The sequence below is a fragment of the Juglans regia genome, chromosome 2 (assembly GCF_001411555.2).
Source record: "Juglans regia cultivar Chandler chromosome 2, Walnut 2.0, whole genome shotgun sequence".
Lineage (NCBI taxonomy): Eukaryota > Viridiplantae > Streptophyta > Magnoliopsida > Fagales > Juglandaceae > Juglans > Juglans regia.
Window position 1 is genome coordinate 387,462 of NC_049902.1, and position 12,319 is coordinate 399,780.

The window sequence follows — 12,319 nt, forward strand, 5'->3', positions numbered from 1 at the left end:
CTCTTAACTCTACTCTTGAGAGATAGATGTGTTTATTTTTTTTCCCTCGTATCTTTTGCAAGTTTGAAGTGAGATCCACGGCTCTGTACCCCAGCAAAATACCACACACCTTACCATTCGAGAAGTCCCCTTCACTCCAAAGCCTACATCTTTGGTCGACTTTCCCCTGCTGGGGTAGCGAATGGCTCATTTTAAAATCCTTTATCTTTTTGTTTTTCCTTCATTTGCCGTTGTTTTTCCCCTGACAGCGGCCACATGCCCCTCCTCTGCTCTTGCCTCCCGCACAACAATCACCTGACACCATCGGATTAGAAGACCAATGCATTGAGTGTGGCTCACCTGCAGCACTAGATGGTGGATTTCACTTCTCTTAAGGGATATGTTCCCTTCTTTTCCAAGGATATGGAGATAGTATCAAAAGTTATATTGAAGTTGTCGAAGTAACCAAGTTTAGTGCGTCATCATTACATATTGCAGTTTTTATGTACTGAATTTGTTAATAATAGAATATTTGTCGACACTTTCCATCAACTACTTTTGTATGTCTCGTTTTTAGATTTAATGAAATATGTGCACGTAAGAAAATTACTTTCTTAAAAGTAAAATTAGAAGAAGAGGATCTTATCCGAATCTTGTTAGGAAATTGAAGGTATCTGCTACCTAAGATCAAAGACGTGGTGAGGGCACCTTAAGGGTGTAACCTTCTAACCACAGCATTACTAATCAAATTTAATTGACTCTTAAAAAATTACGAGAAATAATTTACGAATTGTTGTCCGAATCTCCACTATAATTAGAGAAATAATTTATAACCCAGGCTATTACCTGAGCACTGGATATAAATCGATGAAAGATGGCATAATCAGATAAAAATTAATCACAGCAGTGCCTATACATTATTAAATTACCAAGAAAATCCATTTAAGAACACGAGAAGCGTAGGACGCCCCTTATCTCCGGGGCATGAACACTTGCACAACGGTACTCTCAACCATTAGTTTGATCCTCCTTCAAACGGCTAAACAAACAACTTCGAAGTATTCAATCCATCTTGATCATCTTCTGCTGCTCCAGCTTCGCGGGCTCTGCAGGGAAGTACTTAATCCCCACCAAATCACCGACTTCACTTATAACCTGCCCCCTCCAAAGAAAGCAAAGAGTGTCATTGAACAGCTTAGCTTTGATAATAATTACAATGCATATAACGACCAGCCTCAAGTAAAGAGAGCTTCACACAGAATGCTCAGGTGATCCTAAAATTTTCCCTTACATGTGCAGTGGTTCTGCCTCTTGATGCCCGATTAATTATATTCTACCTCTAGATTGGTCTGAAGATTTAGCAGCGACATTCATTACTCATGGTCAAAACACGTTACTGCTGCTCAAGGGATATCAATAAAGCCTCGATTCAGCCCTACGTGCGTCGGGCAGGCTACGGCTACACAACTTTTTACCATATTTTACTAACTCTATTTGACCAAAAGTTAATAACTCCGCTTCCCCATCCCCTATGGTTATATTAAATATATTGAGATTTAACATGCGTTTAATGGCACACTAATACCTTGCATGCTGCAAAGACTTTTAGGTATATCAATGCTTAACTATCTAATTCTATAACAAGATAGAGAAATGTAGAGATCTCACAAAAATAAACCCACCAACTGATTTGTCTTGAAATTGTACCTTAAATTTTAAAGATATTTTTTTTTGTAAAGTAGATATAACATATCATATGAAAAGCCAATTCAGTTTGTGGGTTTTATTTTTGTAGGATCTCTTTGTGGTCATAACACTTTTCAATTAATTATAAATATCATATCAATAAATATTAGACAATATGGAATTAAAACACAACGTCCGCTTTCCTTTATAACCCTCTATAACTATTTTATTGCTGTTAATAATCGAAGAATGCCACATTATCCTCTTAATACAAATATCTTCGTTAGGTTAAACTTACAAATTAAAAAATGATTTTATATAAAATAAAATACTATAATTTTCAAAATATGGGATTCTACTCATATAAAACCACGTCAACCATCCCACATAACCAATAAAGTTATATTTATAAAATAAAAAAAGAAAAGTTTGTGAGGTTTGAAGATTGAGTTGCTCAATCAAAAGTTTATGAATTACTAACATTTTAACTTTATTAAAGGTTCTATTTATTGTATAGTGACTCAAGACATGCTAACCTAATTACATATGGTATTTTTCATTGTATAAATGTAATTATTTATTGCACATCACACAGGTTTAGAACTAGTTAACTTAAAAGTTGATTTCACAGATGTAGCTAGGGAGTATTTTAAAAATGAGAAAATTCATTTCAGACAAAAAGATAGAAATTTACCTCCAAGGCTTTGACAAGGTCTTCCTTGGTATGCGCAGCTGATATGCAAATACGTGCCCTGGCCAACAATAAAGGGGTAGCTGGAAAAGCAACCGTCACAACAGCGACCTGTGATGCGTAATGTTGATTAGCCGTCATAAGCATGATTGAATAGAAACACACATAAGCACCAAGGGAAAAAAATAGTAATATATAGAAAATCCACGGTTACAGACTATTGCAGAACAAATCTGAAAATAGTAATGCAAATATTAGTGACAAACTCACCTTCTGCATGAGACATCCCCGAGAAAAGGCAGGAATTTTTGCTGGATTGTAAAGCATTATAGGCATTACAGGAGAATCATTGTCTCCAAGAACCTCAAAGCCCATCTTTTGCAGCTCTGATCTGAAAAAGTTGCTGTTTTCACGTATTTGTGCCAGTTTCTCAGCTCCTATATCACATAAATTCAAGTCTTTAGTAATTGAATGCAAAGCGTACACTTGAAGTCCAGCAATGAAAAGACAAAAACAATCAAGAGCAGAGAAAGTGTAAGAATCCTTCAAAACCTCTGCTTGTACCATCCTCTCCAAGAATAACCTTTATGGCGGATATGATTTGTTGTGCAGCTGGAGGTGATATGGATGTTGCATAAAGATGAGCTGGGCAAGAGTACTTAAGATATTGTATAAGCTCCTGAAATTGGCATTACCCCCCCCCCCCAAAAAAAAAAAAAAAAAGCTTCATTAATATGTCCAAGCAATTTCATTGAGTCGCTTGATCCACACGGTACAAGGCTTATAGATGTCAACACAAAATGAAAAAACTGAGAAGTGATATTCCAACATATTGTCATGCATGGCAAAGAGCATAATCCCGTAATTTCTGATCCTTCTGGGAGAATAACCTATCAATTCAATCATGTCTAGCACTTCAAAGAACTACTAGCTGGTGGGACATGCAGAAGATTGTATAACTTGCAATAATTTATTTAGGCAGATAAAGGAACATTAAAGCCTCATTTGGATAGTAAGATGAGATGAGATGGTTTTAGTTGAAAGTTGAATAAAATATTGTTAAAATATTATTTTTTAATATTATTATTGTTTTGGTATTTGAAAAAGTTGAATTATTTATTATATTTTGTGTGGGAATTTAGGAAAGTTGTAATGATGAGATGAGATGAAACCGTTTCTCTATCCAAACGGGGCCTAAAACAGTCACCCTTACATCCGTACTTAAATTTCTAAGTAAATTCACTTAGTAAAAAAAGGATTCCTACCATTAGCGATAATAATTTCATTTTAATTTGAAATCCTGACCAAATATAATAACGAATTTGGCATAAACAAGGGTAGCACGCCAGAGGACTCCTGACATCACCCTATCTACTTACCAGGACAAATAAGAAAAATAAGAAGCATGGCATTAGAATGTATACAATATAATTTTCTTGTATACATTTAGTGTACTTGGTTACTCTTTTTTTTTTATATATATAATTTTTTCCTTATCAAAAAGAATTATATTGTATTAATCGAGGTTGTCAACAAAACCAAGGAAAGGTAAGTATCAAACCTTGGACCCAGCAATATAACCACCACATGACCCAAAAGATTTTGTAAATGTTCCCATCATGATATCTACATCTGCAGTGTCCACTCCCAAGAGTTCACAAACACCTCTCCCTGATTTTCCAACTGCTCCAATGCTATGAGCCTCGTCCAAGTAGACATAAGCCTGTAACAAATACAACGAAAAGTCAAACACAACTTCTATTTATGAAAAGAGTGGCCTGGACAAAAATGCACAAAAAAGTGACTGCAAATAAAACAAGGAAAAATAATATATTTTTTGAAAAAGGAAAAACATGGCATAAATATCTATTGTTTTCCAGTCCTAACTTGGCATGCCCTCATGCAGAAAAAAAAGGAAATAAAAAAGTAGAACATATCTTTTTTTAATTGGCACTGGCTGTCAGAGAACAATGTCCTGACTAATCCCGGGGTGCACAGACCCTCGTAAGGAGTTTCCAGCAAGTGCACCTTGGATAATTCAAGACAAAGTTCCCCCAGCCCAATGGCCCATAGAAATTGTTTGCACCCAAGATGATTAAAACCTTAGACCTGGAAGGAGCATACCACCAAGACTAAGGCCGTTACCACTTGAGCCAACCCCTAGGGGTTAAAAAAAGTAGAACATATCTCTAAAAGTGTTTGATAAAATTCAGTAAACTGCTAATCATGGTCCTCATTTGCTAACCCACAAAACAAATTGCATCATTAAACCATTACAAGAATAAGAAAGAAACCTCACAAAAATCCAGGTAACTACTTATAATAGCTTAAAGAATGAGTATAGCAATTCACGATAACCTACAAGTACTAATTAGAGCTTCATTCATCACAAATATGTCAAGCATTGAATACTAATTGGCATGTGGTTTTTAAAGGTTATAAGTATAACATTTACACTGTAAAATATCACCTTGTACTTTTTGCATATAGCAACAATTTCTGGAAGTTTGCAGAGCTCCCCCTCCATACTGTATATCCCTTCTACAATAACAATAATCTTCTTCCAAGGTCTATGGGTCCTGGGTTGTCCCTCGGCAATTTGCTCTCTTAAAACTTTCTCCAAGTGCAATGGAGCTACAACCAAAAAAAAGAAGGAAAGAGAATCATTGAAATGAAAAAAATCGCATATTTATTTCGGAAGATGAGCTCATGGAAAAACCTGTGCCATATACTTACTATTATGTTGGAAAACTCGAACTGTAGCTCCTGAACCCCGAGCACCATTCACAATTGAGTTGTGGTTTAGGGAATCACTAATTATCAATCCTCCCTGTTGGATGAAAGCAGTTAACAAAAACGATTCCTATTTCAACCTTATATACAGGGTACCCTTAAATGTTAATGTGGAAACCTTTCCAATCAGGACTGGAAGAATGGCAGAGTTTGTCACATAGCCCATGCCCAAGACTATGGCCGAAGGCTTTCGAACGAAGTTTGCAACACTCTCCTCCAGTTCGGTATGCAATGTTGTAGTTCCTGATGCAAAAAATGCATCAGTTCTTGCTTATCTACATTACAGGGTACATATTGCAAAAAGGTACTTGCATACCTCCATCTACACGAGCACTACAGGTACTTGGGGAGAACCTTTTCAAAGACTTGATCACACGTGGTGTGCAATATTCATCCGATGCAGCAAAACCTAGATAATTGTACGATCCCAAATTGAGACACCGACTTTTGTTCTTGGTTCGCCTGCATGTGATGCCATCAGTAGATAATTCCCAAAACACTTGCAACTTAGCAAAAAGTTCTCAAAAAAATTACTGAGGGCTTCATTCATTGGATGATATTGAAATGTATTAGATGCTAATGCCCAAAAAATAGAAAAGCACACACATGCATGTGTAACAAAGGGCTCGTGCTTAACATGAGAGCATGTAAGTTTACATCTAATAAAAACATGATTTAAACAAGAACCTACAAGCTTCCAAGCACATAAAAAATGACTCACTTTAATGTCTTATTGTAGTCATTGGAATAACGCTCAACCACATCAAACCAAGCATCAGGAGCACTTGCTATTGGTCGTCCAAAACAGTCCTGCAAACGGTAGAACAAGCTTCCTATATAAGACCTACATAACAATGGAAAATACCCCAAAAAATACATTTTTTGGAGCTAGTACTGAAGGCCAAAGCTCAGCGGCGGCTGAGACTAAGTTGTTGAACCTTTGAACAGTGCAATGGAAGATAATTAACCTTTTATCAACAATGTAACATCAAAAAGGAAAACCAAAAATCATCTAAATCTCATAAGTGCCACTTTAGAATAGAGCTATCAGCTGGAGCGCATAGTTTCCCAAACCACCGCTTCAATATTTCCCTAACTGGACATAAATTGGTTAACCTTTATTTGTAGTTATCTTTTTTTTTACAAGTACCTTTATTTGTAGTTATCTATTAGGATATAGTTTTTACAGATAGATTTAGGTACTTTATTCATTTTTTACACATACTTGCAATACAATTCCAATAACTCCTAGAAATAACTTATAAGAAAATGTCAATATCGTCTCATGGTTAGTCCAAATATAATCAATTTTGATCCCATGATAGAAAACGGGCGTGTAAAGAAGCTAAGTTTTAGATAACTTATTGAAATGAAAATAATTTAATCTAAATGCCTACCTGGATACGAAGATACAGTCGACGAGTGTAGAAATCTTCTAGTCCTAAACAGATGGGCGCGTATCCCTAGAACGAACAGAAATCAATCACATACGAATCAAATCTGGGCCGGATGTTCAATCTCAGATGTTAAAAAAAATGGAAATCTAAAAATTTAACGGGACCTGAAGATTGTTAACACGCCACCAATCAAATATTTTTCTGAAAAAGTCACGAAATTGTCCGAAGGCGAAAAGCAAGCCGTAGCTGAAGTAGGTGGTCAAGGCAGTCAAATACGGAATCGTTATCATTTTGGCCGCCTTCCCTACAAATCCAAAGCTCCAGTACAAAGGCGGATCTGCAAAAGGAAAACGTGAGGGAGAATTTTGCAAATTTAAAAAAAAAATGGGAGAGAAGGGAGGGGCGCGGGAGTGAAGGGAGAACAGAGAAGGAAGAACAAAAATGAGTGCAGGAAGACGGAAGGAAGAACAAAAATGATTTTTTCTTTTTATTTTTTAATAAATAATATCCACACAGTATATTTTTTATTTTTTCTAACCTACGGGACCGTAGATGGGGTGAGTTTTTGTTCTTGTTCTTGTTTTTGACTTCTACACGAGCAAGCTCAGGATAAAAGAAAAATTGGGCTTGGGTTTAGGGTTGGGCTTTACTTCACAGCGTTGGCTTCCACCTGGGTTGGGCCTGCTGCACTCACACATACTAAAAAAAAAAATCCACTTATAAATTCAGACCTTGGGCTTCACATTTCTTTAAAAAGGTAAAAGATATTTGAGGGGTGGGGCGTGGGTTTTGGATTTGAGAAATGCTAGGGTTTTTTAACTTACTGATTAAGAAATTTATTTTTTTTATATCATTTTTTAACACTTTTAAATATTTAAAAAATAAATAAAAAAAATTCACAATATTATTAAACAATTTTTTCATTATCATTAAGTAAAAAAAAACTAAAAAAAAAAGCAAATGGGCAAAAAAAAGGGGAGCCCGATTATTTTTCTTTGGATTTTGTTTGGTTAAGAATAAGAATATTTCGTAGTTTGGTTAAGAATAAGAATATTCAGACCTTGGAGAGGAATAAAACGGGCTAGGTCTAGAGAGAGAACCCACTTGAAGACCAAAAAGTCCAGAGTGGAATAATATTCACGCTCGAGTCGTAGTTTGGTGTTGGGGAGCCCATAATGCCTGCCAGTCTCAATCATCATTTTGGCCGCCTTGTTCCTTCAATTACTCTCAAGTTGCCATCAATTACAAATGTTAATTTATTAGTTTGGTGGCTCCTACCTCCTATGTCTCATCTTACCGTCAATCACCAAATCTGATTTTTTTTTTAATTTTTTTCCAGTCATCATAAAGATACCTAGATTCATGAAAAATATATGTTAATTAAGCTGCTTTTACTTACTTTCTTCAGCATCTTAGGCCAACTTCTCTTTGGTGGCAGTGTCAAATCAAAAGGTTCTTGATTTTGGAAATGAGTGGCTAGTTATTTCTAGCATATTGAAATTAAAATGGTGATAATTACTGATTTTGGATGTAACATTCACCGCTCGGTTATATGATCAGGTGATAATGTCGATAGACACATCATGATAGAATAAAGAACTAGTGAAAAATAAATCAGATGCAAGAATTTAGGTTGTTTGGCATTGGGACATAGCTCCTTAAGGATCTAGGGGAGAAACTTCGTGATAAAATATTTGTATATCACAAGCTTTCTTTTTCTTTGTTACAAAGGTGAACAAGGGGGGAAGAATGTGAAGAAAAAAAGGGTCAAGAAGAAGAGAGAGAGCCAACCATGAGGGGTAGCTTAGCTGGTCTGACATTGGATTTGCTCCCCAATGGTCACCAGTTCGAGTCCCCTTAGGGCCACGGGAAGTTTACCTAGTCGTTAACTTCAAGGCCCCTAGGATAGTCGAGATGTGTTCAAACTGACCAGGACACTCACGATTAAAAAAGAAGAAAGAGAGAGAGAGAGAGCCAGAGGGAGGGCAAGAAGCTATATATCCAAGACTCTTTTAGATGTCATGCCCCTAATTGCTTGCTTGGTCATAATTACTCTCTTTGTTGGTATGTATGTTTCTTTTTTCTCATCTTATATTTTGTAAAGCTTGGATCATTAGAGTTTTGTTACTGTGAGATTTGTGTCCGTTTGGTACTCCTTAGCCCTTTGAAGAAGATATTTTCACATAATATTGTGACCAAATTATGCTTCCCAAAATATTACTTACGAGACTTAAATAATAAATTTAGCTAGGATTATATCAGCTATATAAGTTTTATTTGGAGATCCATGCCATTTTAAAGTAGACTGCCTATAAACCACGTGATGATAAGACTCTTCATCCAGTTTTCGGCCTAGGAATATGGGTATACCCAGACTGGAACTTAAGTTCCAAACTCGGGCCGAAACTCAGATGAAACCGATTTTTAAAAACCTAGAAACTCGGGTTGTAACCAATTTTGTATTTTTTTTTTTTTTTTTTTACATAAAAGCCCATATGTTATGAATTTGTTTTCAAGAAAAAAAATTTGAAAAACATAATACTAATGCATTGAATATTGTCCATAATAATAAAAGTATATCAAAATAGAAAACTAAATTTTATGTAAAAAATAACTAAAGCTAGAAAGAACTAAATACCTTTTAACTAAATGCATGTAAAAGAATTTAAAAAAATCCAATATTCATCATGTAAAATGAATGCAACACAATGCAATTAACTATATATTAAATTATTTTGTATTCATACATTACATTACAAAATACAAAATTACAATATATGAATTACAAAATCAGTAGCATGGTCTTCCATCAATATAGGGCTGTGAGGAAGGCTAAATATTGCAACAATTTTCGAAAACACAGCCATGTTATTAAGACTTAAAAATGAAAATGCTGAAAAAAATAGTTTGATTTAGCATAACAAATGGGAAATGAATTAATTTGCCTAATATAAAATTAACTTGTAACTATACAAGCTGGCCAAAATAAGTCATGGTTTATATATAGGGAAAGAAAGCATAAATATTACACCAAAAATGTTGTTACTTAAAATTGGCAAAATTTTCAAACAAACTGAATTTTTTTTTAGGAACCCATACATACAGAAAACATATAATCTGTTAAGGAAAGAAATTGAAATTTGAGAACAAAACTGTAGGCAGCACAGGAAACAAAATAGATCCAAATCGAAATTAAATGTAGAGAACAAACCTTGGTTCTTGACGTCAACGATGGAGCAACAGAGTGATGAAGACGACGGCCATGAGGCAACAGAGCCTTCTGTAACAAGCCTGGGCGTATGTTTCGGCTGAAGGGCTCGAAGGAAGTCTTAGATAAAAGTTCGCTATGAAGTTATGGGCCGTAGATGAGTTGGACGAAGGCGATTAGGGCAGGTTTGGGAGGTGGGATGAGACACAAAATTCTCATCTCATCTCATCTAATCATTACACATTTTTCAAATTCTCATACAAAATATAATAAACAATTCAACTTTTTCAAATCCCAATTCAATGTTTTCAAATCCTAATACAATAATAATACTAAAACATAATATTTTAAACACTAAAACAAAACACAAAATTCTCATCTCACCCTCCAAATTTACCCACAGCACAAATAAATAGAAGACCTTCTAGAATACTTTTTAGTCCTGCTTGTATTTCCATTTAAATAGAATAGTAGTTAATTGCTATTGGTTGTTATTGACGAGCCTTGTTATGTGGGGTCACAGTAAACAATACTTATGAGTGGTTTGGATTCAGAGATGAGTTGAGATGGGTTGAGATGGTTTGTGAATAATAGAATAAAAATTGAATTATTTATTATATTTTGTGTGAGAATTTGGAAAAGTTATTTTGAGATTTGAAAAAATTGAATTGTTTATTATATTTTGTGTGGGAATTTGAGAAAATTGTAATGATGAAAAGAGATTAGTTGAGATGGATTGAGATGGGTTACGAATACAAACGAGGCTTTGTTACAGATATCCCTTAAAAGGGAATCTTCTGTGTCAGTTCAAAAAATAAAATAAAATAATATCAATAAAATCTCATTTCCTACTCTGAGCCCTGAGGTTCCTCCCCTTGAAGCGAGGTTATTTTATTTTACGTAGAGTTATTAGAGCATTGGCAATGGTTAATCTAAAATTTAGTTAGAATGATATCTTTTAATCATAATATGCATTTCTAGTTAAATTAGTCTGCATTAGACTAGTTATCTGAAAGTTTAAATAATAATAAAATATTATATATTTTAATAATATTTGATATCCTTTTTTAATATTTTACAAATACACTTCATATATTAATTAATAACTTTATTAAAAAATAAAATTATTATTTTTCAACTATTTTAGTTTATAAAATTGTAAAAAATATTGGACATTTTCACAATAGTTAGAAATCCTTGCTATGTTAGGAAATTGTAAAAAATTTTACAATGTACGATGTACGAGTTCGAACGCCACTAATGTTCGATGTTTTAGATGCAAGGATCCCGGTTTAGGGTATAATAGGTCTGATTTGGTCTCGTTTTGGACATGTTTTAGAACGGAACTAATGTGCACCGGTTTTGAAAATTTAAGAATCGATTACAAACCTAATCACCAACAAAATCAGAACTTCCAACTTTTTTGGTTCCGGTTCGGTTTGGGTTTTTTGATTTTACAGATAAACAAAATCATACTCAAACAAAATTTTAGCAAGTAATTGACCCAAAGTAAGTTTATATTAATAACTTAATATTAATATTCATGTTTAAGATCAAAATTTTATATTATATTAATTTTACGTTATAAAATTAAAATTTATATGTTATATCAAAATTCAAATGCTATATTAAAAAATATAAGATTAATTTAGTTTATATCATAATAAAATGTTATATGAATTTTATGTTATAACATTAATAGCATGAATAATAAAATTTTAAAATTTCGTGTTATATTAATCAGCAATTTATCATATAATATATAGAAATATAATATAAAATTATATATAATATAAACAAATCATATAAAAATATTTTATATATAATATATAAAATTAAGAAATAATATATATAGGTACTGGTCTGGTTCGATTTGAACCGGTGTTTTAAATTTCAAAACGGGAACCGGATCGGTTTTCAACCGATTTTGCTAAATAGAAACCGGTTTTGGACTAGACCAAACATACCGGTTTAGTCTAGTTCAGTCTGGTTCACCTATTTTCTAATTTTTTTTACAGCTTGAAGCCCAGCCATCGGCAACTGATTATAGAAAGTTTGCTAATCAAAAGGACAAAACCTTCTAATTAACAATGATGAGATGGAGGACGTTGAGGACATTATAAAACCTATTTATGGCGATGGGGATGTTCTGTATGGAGATGGTAATGTGACATTCATCGTCAACAAAGTTTATTAATTCCCAAAGGTGATTCGGGAGAAGATTGGTTGAGAACCAATATTTTTCACATACTTGTACTATTTCTAAGACTGTGTGCAAACTGATCATCAAAAGTAGTATTTGTGAGAACGTGGTGTCTGAAGAAGCGGTTCAAAAGCTTCAACTCAAAACAAATTGTCACCTAAAACCATACAAGCTGTCGTGATTGAAAAAGGGTTGCGAGGTCATAATCAACAGGCGATGTTTGGTCTCTTTCTCAATCGGCCAGAAGTATTTTGATAATGCATGGTGCAATGTGGTGTCTATAGATGCTTGCACTTACTATTAGGTTGGCCTTGGTAGTATGACTAGAGTATGGTTCATGATGGTTGCAAAAACCCATAATC

General features: G+C 34.1%; 1 protein-coding gene across 1 annotated transcript; it reads right to left on the minus strand.

Moving 5' to 3' along the window:
- Positions 1-748: 748 nt before the first annotated feature.
- LOC108999641 (long chain base biosynthesis protein 2a) lies at positions 749-7,081 on the minus strand. Its single transcript, XM_018976578.2, has 12 exons — positions 6,711-7,081; positions 6,547-6,612; positions 5,871-5,959; positions 5,466-5,611; positions 5,268-5,392; positions 5,093-5,186; positions 4,827-4,990; positions 3,918-4,079; positions 2,909-3,035; positions 2,627-2,793; positions 2,360-2,467; positions 749-1,134 (listed from the first exon to the last, which is right to left on the minus strand). The coding sequence occupies exons 1-12, from the start codon at positions 6,834-6,836 to the stop codon at positions 1,042-1,044; spliced, it is 1,467 nt and encodes a 488-aa protein (XP_018832123.1). The 5' UTR covers positions 6,837-7,081; the 3' UTR covers positions 749-1,041.
- Positions 7,082-12,319: the final 5,238 nt, after the last annotated feature.

Coding starts and splice junctions, on each gene's coding strand:
- LOC108999641 (XM_018976578.2), bottom strand. CDS start 6,836: ATGATAACGATTCCGTATTTGACTGCCTTGACCACCTACTTCAGCTAC. Junction 5,960..6,546: donor GACTGTATCTTCGTATCCAG/GTAGGCATTTAG, acceptor TACCGTTTGCAG/GACTGTTTTGGACGACCAAT. Junction 3,036..3,917: donor GTTATATTGCTGGGTCCAAG/GTTTGATACTTA, acceptor TGCCAATTTCAG/GAGCTTATACAATATCTTAA.